The sequence below is a fragment of the Coturnix japonica genome, unplaced genomic scaffold, assembly GCF_054131305.1.
Source record: "Coturnix japonica strain WE unplaced genomic scaffold, WE-NBRP24 Scf042, whole genome shotgun sequence".
Lineage (NCBI taxonomy): Eukaryota > Metazoa > Chordata > Aves > Galliformes > Phasianidae > Coturnix > Coturnix japonica.
Window position 1 is genome coordinate 3,192,501 of NW_028188945.1, and position 12,663 is coordinate 3,205,163.

The 12,663-nt window shown below is 51.3% G+C and overlaps 1 protein-coding gene across 1 annotated transcript in view; it reads left to right on the plus strand.

The window, feature by feature from the left end:
* Positions 1–3,236, plus strand: part of LOC146752738 (uncharacterized) — a 10,327-nt gene extending 7,091 nt beyond the window's left edge. The window contains exons 3-8 of the mRNA XM_085531480.1: positions 316–384; positions 526–597; positions 689–790; positions 1,494–1,637; positions 2,162–2,303; positions 2,489–3,236. Of these exons, the coding sequence (XP_085387606.1) occupies positions 316–384; positions 526–597; positions 689–790; positions 1,494–1,637; positions 2,162–2,303; positions 2,489–2,585 (626 nt within the window). The 3' untranslated portion in view covers positions 2,586–3,236. The remainder of the gene's footprint in view (positions 1–315; positions 385–525; positions 598–688; positions 791–1,493; positions 1,638–2,161; positions 2,304–2,488) is intronic.
* The last annotated feature ends 9,427 nt before the right edge of the window (positions 3,237–12,663 follow it).

Genomic DNA, 12,663 nt, shown 5'->3' on the forward strand with positions numbered 1-12,663 from the left:
CATACATAGTCAATGATTTCTCGGAATTCTGATACATATTCAATAGTTGTTTAGCATGCAGACCCCTCTTGTTCTTATCAGGGGGATGCAACTCCTCTTCTGGTATTTACAACATCTATTCTCCTCCTTGCCTGATGACTTCCGTGAGGTCTCACTCCTTATCTGCATCCTTCCTGCTCTCCCAGGCCCCTTGTTTCCCTGTGCGGAAGGGAGAGAATAGTGTTGTGAAGGAATCCCTGGCTTTAATTGCATCCTGCGACCTTGTGGCTGAAGGGATGCTCAGTAGCAGTTGCTTTGTCCTGTGTTCATTTGCAGATTTGACTAGAGGAGTTGATCCAGCTTCCTCTCTGAGATCTGGAACTGAAACTCTGTCGGATCGCGCAGGTACGTCATAGCTTTGAAATTCTTTAGAGAGCTTTTGCTGCCCGTTTCAGTGCCATTTCATGGCACAGTCCCCTGTACGCTCTGCTACTCAGTTGATGCTGTAGTGTGTGACTGAAACTTTTCATGGGTCTTTGGTTGCAGAAGTGCCCCCAGTGTGGACCCTGCCCGGTCATCGGTTTCCTCCTGTGCTGGAGCCCAGCTGGAATCCCAGCAGTGAGTACTCTGTCTTCACTGACTTGTCTGACTCGCCGCTGATCTTCAAAACTTCATGCACATGATATTTAACTTCATACATTCTGTTAAGGTCTGGAAAGAGAAGAGGATGAATCCAAACGAGGAAAATACTCTCAGGGTTCATCCCGTCTCCTGAAGCGACTGCTGAAGGAAATGGAGAAGGCAGAGCGTGGTGGGTATACTTCAGTCTGTTCACTGTGGGACCTGGGAAGCTGAGGTGTGATATGCAGGTGTGGGCAGGCTGTAGCCTGCACAGCAGGAAGGAATGGGTCAGAGCCGTGCTGCAGCCGTGTTCCATGTATCACCTTGCAGGTGCTGTCAAGCACCAGAGCTGGTCTGCTGCCAGATGGTCTGCATCCAGCCAAGACCCAGAGGCAGCTGCTCCCCCAGCACAACCATTACTTGTCAGAGCTGCTTTGTGCAGTCGTTGGCACCCAGATGGCAGCAAGTGGCAAGCGCTGTGCTTCTGTTCATCCAAAGCCCTCCGTGCAGCTGAGCAAGTTCAAGGCAGGAGAAGCATCCCGAGCAGGGTTGGCTGCCTTTGCTAATGCTGGAAATGAGGTGGAGATGCTAATTCTGAAGGCTTGGACTGTGTGTTAGAGCTTGGATTTCAGCCTGCAGCTACCTGGCTGTGATGGGCTGGTGACAGCACAGAATGTGAGGGCCTTGCACAGGAGCTGATTCCTCAAGAGGTGTGAGGGAGTCAGCATTGTCCAATAGCTGGGAGGGCCCAAATGCCTTTGGGTAACAGAGGGGCTCACAGTGTACTTGGGGGTGGGGGGCCTGGACTTTACCTGAGCTCGGGATTGGAGAAGCTCAGTTTTTGATGAGGGCACGTGACATCCCACTCCTACTGCCCTGCTTTCTTTCTAAAGGAACGGACCAACAAAGTGAGCGGGATGCACTCCAGGAAGGTGGATATCCCACACTGCCGGTCCCGGATGCACTCCAGGAAGGTGGATATCCCACACTGCCCATCCCGGACAGAGGAATGCAGGCAGCACCAACCAGCATGCCAGGTAATTTCTGTCCCATGATCATACGGTGTCACAAACCAGAGTCACTGCGTGCCTGCAGGCTCTTGCTGCCAGCTCTTGCACACCAGGTCAGCAGCCAGACCTGAGCGTGTGAGCATAGAGCACATGTAAAAGAAGCAGGAGTGTTTCTCCCCTGGGCTGGCTCTGGCTGTGCCCTGTGCTGGCTGAAGCCTGACCTTCAGCCTGGGGGGCGTCCCACAGGAGAGCTCAGGACACGCATGCCGGGAAAAGCATGAGGGATTCTGCTCTGTAGCTCTCCCCACAGACCAAGCCCAGACCCCAGAGTACAGCCCCAGCTCTCGGCCCAGAGGAGGACACGGGTAGTGCCTGTGCAGCCTCTTCGTACCCAACGAGAGGTGGAAGCAATCCTTCTTGTCCTCCGGTGCTTCGGCACCAGAGACGGAGGCACCCACTGACAAAATGACCTCTTGGGTCCATGAAGCACACTGAGAGATTATCTGTAGCGCAGCTGAAGGTAACGTGGGACATTGTCTCATTTCTTCCAGGGATGAACACAGGCAAAAGCACAGAGGCTGCTGCTCACAGATCTGTGCGGAAGCGCCGCATTCCGGTGACGGTCTCAGCGATGCTGCTGCCTGCGCTGGTGCTGGCCGTTGGTACTGTGATATGGGTGCTCAAAAACTACCTGTGAGTTGGCCTTTCCCCAGAACACCTTATTGCTGCATTTGGCAATGAAGCATTTGTGGTGCCAGGATCCTGGACGGCCAAATCAGCCGCTGGCAGTACACTGCCAGGACTCAGGTTGCAAAGTCTTTCAAGTTTCCCCTTATTTCCTGTCAGTGAGTAGTGCTTTCTGAAACTCATTCTCACAGAGCGCGCAAGAGGGAAAAGAGAGCAGCAGAAGCAGCAGATGGAGCTGGGGAAGGCAACGAGACAGACTCTGACCCAGTCAAACAAGAGTCTCCGTAATAGCTCCAGTCCGTTCCATTCTGCCATTGAAGAGGCCAGAAGTCTTCAAGGTCATCTGGAAGACCTGGAGCTTGAACTCAAAGCCATGAAAGAGATCCTTGGGAACAGTCCTGAGTGCTGCCTTCTGTCAGAGGATGGCCCTGAATGTGAGAGCAGAGCTTTTGTCCTTCATCCTGCATTCTCCAGGACAGGTATCACCAGCAGTTTGAAGATTCTTAGCTCGACACAGCTACATTCCTGTTGAGGGTCCTAATGAGGACCCAGAAAACGAGCTTCCTCTGACTGCCGGACAATGCGTAATGTCTTTGGAGATGTGGGTGAGAATGGCTGGTTTCAGGGAGAGCTGACAGATGGCACAAGAGGACTGGTCCCTTCCAATTTGGTTGCGGAGCTTTCAGATGATGAACTGGATACACCTGGAGATCCTGTCAGAATTCCTGCATTGCTCCATCTGCAAGACTACCATTGTTCCACTCAATGGAACAACTCGATGTTGAGCAGAATGTGGTTGAGCTCCTTCGGGAACTCTCTGAGGCGACTGACAGCGGAACTGCATAGCTTTATTGTATATGAAAAACAACCAAACAACTGTCCCCTCCCTCTCCCTTCCCCTCGCACCCCCCTGCCCCCCCCCCAAAAAAAAGACAAAAAAACCCCAAAATAACCCTAAAAAAACAACAAAAAACAACCCACCCTCAATAAAACAAAAAACCAAAACCAATTAAAATCTCAACGCTGTTCTTTTTCTGGGATACACTGAGGTGATGCTTCTTCTAGCTTAGACTTTGCAATGAGTTTGTGTCACGGAGTTCTCTCTAGAGCTCACTCGGTGACAGCGGGAACAAACCCAGGGAGAGAAGGAACAAAGAACCTCCCCTCTCTAACAGCGCGGTGCGGGGGCAATAAAGAACTGGGGGGGGGGTTGGCACTCACCTCTCATCGGGGTACCATCCCGTTCTCTGCAAGCCACGATGTTGTGGGAAGCTGTGGAGGAACTGCTCAAATGTATTCTCTCTAAGAGAGGGGAGCAGGTATCTCCTAAATGCATATCCGAGCTGGTAAAATGGGTTCATATGAATGGACATCTTCAGGAGGTGGCACTGATGTTCACTGTAGCCGAATGTCGAGAAATAGTCGACCATATGTGGGACTTTGTTATCTCCAAAAATAAGGAATACAAAATAAATACACTGAAGAATATGCAAGCCAAGCGGCAGATTGCTGCTGCTGTGGTACAAGCTCTATCCGGACCTAGTGCTCAGTCAAGGTCAGAACTTGACTCCCTGTTACCAGGAGTTTTGTACTCCGTTTGCTCAACAGCCTCACAAGTCAGGGCTGCCGCAGAAGCCCCGAATAATCCCCCGTCCTCGACCTCTTCAACGTCTCTGGCAGATCCGGTTTTGGCTGGTGAGGAAGGTGCGGTGGGGGGGGGGGCTGAGGGGTGTGCAGAGCAGCAAGAAGCTCCTGAGAGTGAAAGCGACTCGGATAATGGTGGGAATGAGAAAGCGTTGGAGGAACATAATAAAACATTAACTGAGGAGCTGCAGGACTTAGAACTGCGTACGAAGGAGGCATCAGTCTCTTCGAGCGTTTCACCGATGTCTTTACAGCCCCTGTCTATGCGATTCCCCCCCACACGTAGCGATCCTCCACCTTTGCGTTGGTCTGGAGTCATTAGAGACATGATATTGGAGGGACCGTGTCAAGCTGTGTTTCAGCTCGCTTGCCCGCTGATAGACGATCAGCAGGGAGCTGCTCGGTGGGAAGTGCATCATTGGAAATTGTTACAGCAGGCTGGTAAGACTGTGACTGACTATGGGATACGATCTGAAGCTTCTAAGCAAATCATTCAATGGATTTTCACTGAGGATACTCATATGACACTAGACACTTCTAATCTTGTGCGGTTGTTACTAACACCACCAGAATACGTTGTTGGTCTCATCTCAAGGCAGAAAATAGCATCCAGCCTTTATAGTAAATGTGTTTGTGTGTTTCTTTCCTAGTGGAATTGCTTTGTAACTTGCGGTGTTATAAATAATATTAGTAATGGTTTGACATAGTGTGTGATTTTCTGTGTTACCAATGCAGTCTCAAGAATTAGAATTTTAGGCATTATCCATAGATCAAATGTGTATTAAAGAAAGGATTTGATGTAATCAGTGCTGTAATCTATGGGAATAGCTCTTTTAGTATGTTAGTACTGCTCACTCATGATGTTATTAGCCTATTAATTAGCTTTTCTTAATTTGCAAAGACAAAACCTGGAAAGGAATCCCAGGCAAAGGGATGACCCTGTATTGTAGAATGGATACGTCTCTTACACCCAACTAATTGGGATTTTAAAAATATGACCATGCATCACTTGAGACAAAAGTGCATACTAATAGAACTAAATTTGATAGTTTATTCTGTTTTCCAGGCAGCTGTTCCACTTGGGCTCTGTATCACGCACTGGCCATGCGGATATGGTGTACAACTGGAAGAAATCCTTCAGACCCTGAATGCAGGAGAGAATCTGTGATGGGTGAGAGAGGAAATGTGCACTTTGAAGCAGGGAAGGCCCTGCTGGCACCGCCTGTCGCAGCCACCACCAACATGGTTTGCTGTTTCTCAAGGGTCAATAAGTAATAATGCCCCTAGTGATACTCCAGCACATTTGTCCTCTAAAACTGGTTCTATCTGACATGCAACTTCATAAAGTTCAATTATCAATTATTAGCTCAAAGGCATGGTTATGAGCATCCTAAAAGCATTTGTTGCACAATAGTTAGTGGCCATTAAAAATCAATATATCAGAGTATATGAAAGTTGAAGACTTTTCCTAACTAGTGACATGTGAACACAATGGGACCCTCATGGATTTATTTCCAGGTTGCAGAAACTTAGGTTGCAGAGCAAACGAGTTTGTTCTTTTTAGTAGGTTTAACAGTAATGTTGTTATCTGTGTTTGACTTGTCTCTTTTTTCACTTCTAGAGGATTGTCAATCGAGGTCTTGATTGAGTTATAATGGTTATGTTCTTAATATAAGTAGTGTTGTTATTCTATAGGCAGTAGCTTGCTAATTAATAAAAAAGGGGGGGTCGCCGCGCTCCGACCCCGCAGAGCTCCACTCCATGCGGTACTTTGAAATAGGGATGACGGAATCCGGCCCCGAGCAGCCCTGGTTCTTTGAAGTGGGGTACGTGGATGGCGAAATCTTCGTGCACTACAACAGCTCCGGTCGGAGGTACGTGCCCCGCACGGGGACAAGTACCAGTGCTGCGTGGAGCACGCCAGCCTGCCCCAGCCCAGCCTCTACTCATGAGGTGAGTGAGGGGATGTGGGGCTGGGGGGCTCTGGGCTGCCCCTTCCCCTGCTGACAGCCCTGCCTTCCCCCAGAGCAGTCACAGTCCAGCCTGGTGCCCAACGTGGTGGGGGTGGTTGTCGCCGTTGTGGCCATTGCCATCATGGCTGGCGTTGGATTCATCATCTACAGACGCCATGCAGGTAAAAGCGGAGGGGTGTAGGAGGACAGTGGGGGCTGTGGGGGGATTTGAGGCTCCCTCAGGAGCCCTCAGCCTGGCTGTGATGTGAACCTGTGCTGATGCATCTCTCTGTCTGCAGGGAAGAAGGAGAAAGGCTACAACACGGCGCCCAGTGAGTGATGAGGGCAGCGCTGTCCCCCACCTCTGCCCAGTGCCAGGGCAGCATTGGGGTCCCCGCTTTCTCCCAGGGTTCCCCTTCCTGGTGCTCAAAGCTGCTCCATGCCCCACAGCAAGAACAGGGCTGGGGGTCATGGCTGTGAGTGTCCTTCCTTGTTTTCTGGCTCCAAGCTTGCTTCCTGAGGTGTTTCATGTGAGAAGACTCTCAATGATTTATTGAAGTGGCAAGTAATGGGTGCTACCGTGTGACAATCAATATCACTTTTTGGGTATCTGAATATTTGAAAGCACCTTCCTTGAGAGCTGTTTGCCTCCAGAAGAGTGCTCAGGACTGTTTATGAGCGGAAGATCTGGCCCGGGACTAAATAGCTCCAGCTTGGTGTGGGAAATCTGGGTAATGAAGCCATTGTGCCCTGTGAAAAACAGGATGCGGATGGGTATCCCTGCTCCCTCTTATCTGCTGGCAAGGCTCAGAAGATGGGAACAAAGGAATTTCTGCTAAGATCCCAGAGCCAGAAGCTTCCATTCCAAGGAGTGCTGACTCAACTACTTTGGATTCGAGCTGTCACTCCAAAGAGAGCTGACTTGACCACTTTGGACATATAAATAAGTTGGTGCTACCATTGGAAATTGTCATCGTGGTCACCATTAACAGAACAACGCCTGACGACCCACCACGACTGAAGACCAATGACTGAACTACAAACCTCGATGGATCCATGGTGGTGAATATCTCCCTCTTGCTTCCTACAGAGACTCCTTGCTTCTATTTCATATTTTTACTGCATTCCCTTCCCCATCACCCTACACCATAATAGTGTCCGTCCTCCCCTTCCCCATCTCCCTGATAAAGTCTTGTAATAAACTGGTCGGACCAATGTTTGAACCGTTGTTTCTTAATCCCGCACCAGGTATACGCATATCAAAGAACCTTGCCTCCCTCCTACAAACTGGGCTGAGACAATGGCTCTTCTTACCTTACAGGCCAGGAAGGTGGAACCAGCAACTCGAGCACAGCTGCGGTGTGGGGCTGGGGGTTGGAAGGGGTCCCTGTGCTCCTTGTGCTCCTTGTGGTGCTGCACCAGGGCTGGGCTGGGACTCTGCAGGGAGCTGAGGGCTGGGATGTGAACGTGGCCCTATGGGACACCATCTCTTCTTCTTCACACAGGAAGTAACCAAACCGTCTGAGTGCTGTGCTTCAGCCTGCAAGGGGCCAACTGGCCACACGAGCATTTGGGGTCGGTGATGAACACAGCCCCATCCCCTCTACCTCTCACATCTCCCTCTGCTTCCTATGCTGTTATGCTTTTCCTGTGCTGCTTCTTGTGAAATAAAGTGTTGGGCTGTTCTGTGCTCAGCCTGCCTGCATTCTGCTCTGTGCTGTGCTCAGGGTTGGGGTGGATGAGGGGACCTCTCCTCATCCCTCCTCCCCCCACCCCACACTCTTTGCCCATTGCTCCATTTCACACTGCTGCTCTCCTCCTCCCCTTTGCACTCCCTGTGCTATCTGCACCGCTTTGGCATGAAGACATGACTGGAAAGTTCATCTAGTATTTGGCTGAGCTGTGCTTCCCCCCCATAACCCACAGTGCTGCCACAGCCACATTCTGAGGGCAGACACCCAGCTTCCATAACCAACCACGCACTGAGGCTGAGCTGCCCACACCCCCCATCCCAACCTGCTCCTCTACAAAACATCTCCACTTTATTCCATACAAATCCCAGAGCATCCCACTCTTCCCATCCTGCAGCGGGGAGCGGAGACAGCCACAGCTCCCCATGTCCCATCGCATCCCACTCCAGCTGCCCTGTGGTCCTCAGTGCTGCAGCAGCCGGCTGTAGGGTTGTCTCGCTTCAATTTAGGAGTGAGGCAAATGTTCTTTTGATATGTTATGCCCGGGTGAGATTAAGAAGAAGAACATTCAAATGTTGATCCGTTTATTGGAAATACATTCCAGTTTATTGGAAATAATAGACAGTTGATTCCAGTTTATTGGAAATAATAGACAGTTGAGGAGATGGGGAAGGGAGAGGGACAAATGCCAAAATTAGGGTGATGGGGAAGGGAAAGTAGGCGATAGAAAAAGGTAGAAAAGAGCAAGAATTACGTTAAAGCGGGGAATAGTCACCTCCTGAATGCAGCAGCGTCCCATAGCACGTTGTTAACGTTGGTCCGGGGCAAAATAAGCGTAGGGGAGAGCAGCAGCGAAGTAGCAGGCCACAGATCGATGAAACACAGAGAAGATGGTCAGAATAGCGAGGTCTCAGGAAGTGGAGTCTTGGGCAGCGAGGTCCCTCAGAGCAGAGTCTCGAGCAGCAATCCCAGAAGAGATAATAGGCAGCAGTAGGACAACGGTGGAGGAATCTGAGGTCAGATACCTAGATGCCCACAAAGGTTCTTCAGCATGCAGGCATCTTCTTCAGCATGCAGGCGCTCGCGTAGAGAGGCATCTGATGACAGAAAACATCCTTGTTTCCATAGTGAGGCATCTGGTGACAAAAAACCTCAAATTTGGGGTTTGTCCGTGCCCTTTTTATCCTTCTTTCCAGCCTTCGAGACATTTCGGGACCGCTCAGGTCAGAGTCCTGTGATTTCCTCAGAGTTGTCAATCTTCCTTGAGATGGGCCAACATGGAAGACCACTTGAGGGACATTAGTCCTCAGAGATGGCCATCTTCCTTGAGATAGGCCAACACAAAAGACCACTTAAGGGCCATTAATCAGTATCTTATCTCCCTTTGGTAGCTCCCCGACTTGTCCATCTCCTAAACAAAGGGATTTCTCGAACCTTGGTTCCTGTGTGTCTCAGTCCTGGAACCTTGGTCAGGACTTGCCTGAACTTGTCCATTTCAGCAAACTTTGAGACAGTAATGTAAAAAGCATGGCCTCTTACAAGGGTCCATTGCGGGTCCTTAGTTCGGTGGGTGTCCCCATCTCAGCCATCGTGTCATGCTCCAGCACCACAACATGGTCTGCCTTCTCCAGCATCTGGGGTTGATGGCTGATGAGCAGCATTGACTGGTCCCCCCTGTTGGGTATTGGGTAGGTTTGTGGCGTGGCATTAAACTGGAACATTCGGTGTTACACACTGTGTGTGAGTCCCGTCTGTTCCCATGTGCGGAGGCACGGTACTTTCACACAGCAGCCTTGATTTGTCGCCGGATCGGGAGGCGACAGCCTTCATGTCAGAAATGTGGACAAATGCTTCTGTTGTCTGAACCGTCTCTTGGCCCTCAGCACAATGATGCGCTGCCTTTCCAACCCTTCACAGCACTGCTAGGTGCCAAGTGCTGTGCTTTAAGTCTGTTGTACGATGAGTGGCAGCAGAGACTTTCCAAGTGAAATGCTTCATGCTGTAGATAAACAACAACAACAAATACAGATGGGTTAATGTGGTCGTCTTCCTGTGGCATATTAGTTGAAGCAAAAAAGAAAATCCCCATCCCTTCTTGCTGGTGCTCTTGGCCACCCCCAGGAAGGGCTGAAAAGCTCTTCCAGGTCCTTTCCTTTGAGCCTTTGCTGCAGAGGGTCCCCACAGATTCCATTCCAAGATCTCCCTAAGCCTCCCTGTTTCCTACAGCTGTAGGCACTGATCCTAAAACAGCTGGGCTCTGTTTCCAGCCTGTGGGACCACAGGAGTTCCTCACACCATCTTCTGCAAAGACAGAGCTGCCCACAGTCCCCCACAGCCACTCTTCCCACTACATACGTCAGGGTGCGGATGCAGTGCGCTGAGTCCCTGATGTCCCCGTACTTTGATGTACGACGTTGACACGGTGAACACCAACCCCGTGTGGCTGCAGTACTTGATGGAAACAACATTATTTGGGTGACCCTTGAGGGAAGCAATTTCCTGACCTGTCACCAAGTTCCACATCTTACAGCTCCGGTCTGTAGGAAGAAGAACGTGCCTGAGAGAGTTGGGCTGGGGAGTTCCTCCGTGGCGTGGAGGCACCGACTCCTTCCCAAGCGCTGCCTCCCACCACCCACAGCTCCACTCCAGGGCAATGGAGCCAGCCTGCTCCAGCACCTGGACATCAGAAGGCAGGGACAGGGGAGCAGCCCAGAAGGAGCCATCCCTGCCATGCACCCCAGTTCCCCACGCCAGCCTGGGGAGATCTATGAGACTAGCGCATAAAAAGCCAGCAGCCCCCACACCTGTTCTGTCCAACATATACCTTTTTAGGCAGTGAAAAGCAGTTCATCGGTGGCATCCAGGCAGAGCACAGGCTTGGTGTGTCCTTCTGCCACAGAGACGCACTGAAGTGGGGCTGTCCGGGCATTCTTGGTGCCACCCACTGGATTAATGATGCCCCTTGCATGGGAAAGAAAGAAGGTGGGGTAGGTATGTGGAAAGGCACAGCACTGTAAGGTCCTACAGGCATAGGAAAGCACGAGCTGCCTCACCCCCAAGCATCTTCCACTTCCTGGTAGGGCAATGGGCCCCTCCATCTGAACTCAGGCATATCTGAGCAATCATCTTCATGTTAAACCTTGGCATCTCCCCACTAGCAGCCCCTGCCTAACGGCTCTGCCCAGGTGACACAGACTGTGAGACGTGATGCTCACGGCCTCTGCTCTGAGCCAGGAAACTCAGCTCATTGGACCTCAGCTCAGTTGAGGACAAACTGCACTTTCTCCATCCTGAAGCTCTGCCAGGAACGTTTCATTAGACCTATTTCATGGCAGTTCCTTCAAGCTGCCAGCCAGCCTGTGGTTGGCAAAGTTTGGAAACGGAGCTGTGCTCCTTTTAAAACCAAAAGGATGACAGGGGGCAGCACTGGCATTTACACCCAGCACCCTGTGCCCGATGCTGGCTCAGAGGATCCATCCTCACCAAACCTTCTTCCAAGGGACGCCCTGCAGGCACCTCATCCCTCCGGCCACAGCATCTGCCAATCACTTCCACATCAGAGTGTTCAGAACACTGAGGTCCAGCAGCCCCACTCCTGCAGTCCTGAGCTATGTGGACACCAGCAGCTCTTTCCTGCTGGCATTCCAAGCGCTGCCTGGGGCTCTGAGCTGTGCTAAATCTTTTCCTATGAGTAGGCAAAACAAGGCAGGAGGCTGGAGAAGGGCAGGCCCAGGGCTGCATGAGGTCTGCATTAGTCAGGAGGGTGAAGGTAAGCTCATTAATTCGGGTTTAGAAGTCACAGGCGTGCGATCTCCTTCTCAATTAGCAGCTTTGCTCACACATTCAGCAGCTCTCCTCTGACCCCTAGTGTTGCTACTGGTCTCGAAGTGACACCGAGACCAAAGGGAAATCCCGGCTCCCCAGGGTGAGATGCGATCAGAGCAAACAGCTCAAGGTGACAAAGCACACACGCGCCTGGAGCCGTGTATCCAGTGGTTGCTGAGAGCAGAGAACCCATCAGCACCAGAGGTGCTCCTAAAGGGCAATGAGAAGGCTGTCCTTGCACTGGGACAAACTCAGGAGCACATTCAGCCCGAGGCTGAGCTCTGCACAGCAGTGACTTGGCTTCTGGGGCAGAGAGCTCTGCTCACACAGGACCCAGCACTGCAGAGATACGGCCAGGAGTGTGGAACGCCTGCACGTGTTTCCCTGGAAGATGCTTGCAAGAAAAACACACTGACAGTGCCCAGTGTTGCTCACCCCAGCATTACAGTCCTGCTGGAGAGCCAGGGATGGGACAGGACATGCTGACAAGAAATGACACAGAGTGTGTGATGAGGACCTCAATTGCTTATTATGTGGATAATGCGGAGAGGTCTGGCTGACGGAGCTTCTCACTGTGTGAGTTGGTCAGCATTACAGAAAGCCAGCATGGAGCTCTGTGAGCTTTTGCAGGGGACGAAGATGCGCAGAAGCTGCTACCCACCCTTGGTGCTCTTAGAAAGTTAACTGAATCGGCCAAGGAGGAGCGGGAGTTATGGCTAACCTGTTTCCTGCAGGGGTGAACCCCAGAGGTTTGAGACCAAATGAGGTTTGGCAGATGGATGTCACAGACTTCCCAGAGTTCGGGTGTTTCCGTCACTTGCATGTCACAACTGACACATGCAGTGGTTTTCTCTGGGCTGTGGCACAATCTGGACAGACCGCCATGCATTACATAAAAGCGTTGTGCTTGGCCATCGCTGTCATGGGTGCACCTCATGAGTTAAAGACTGACAATGGCCCAGGATATAGAAGTGCATGTTTTGGACGCTGGTGCACAGCTTGGGGCATTAAGCATATCTTCAGCATTCCCGGCAGCAGCACCTGCCAGGCTATTATGGAGTGTGCACATCAGACCTTGAAGGGGCGTCTTCGTGCGCTTAAAGAGGGGGGAGGGCTGGAGGGGCCTGAGCTGTGCCCACACGCTCTCCTCCTGCGTGAGAGAATCGGATGGGAGACCATCAGCTGACCGAATGGACACCAATAGGTCAGGTCCTGATCAGACCCGACGGAGGGCCATGGCTCCCAGAATCTACT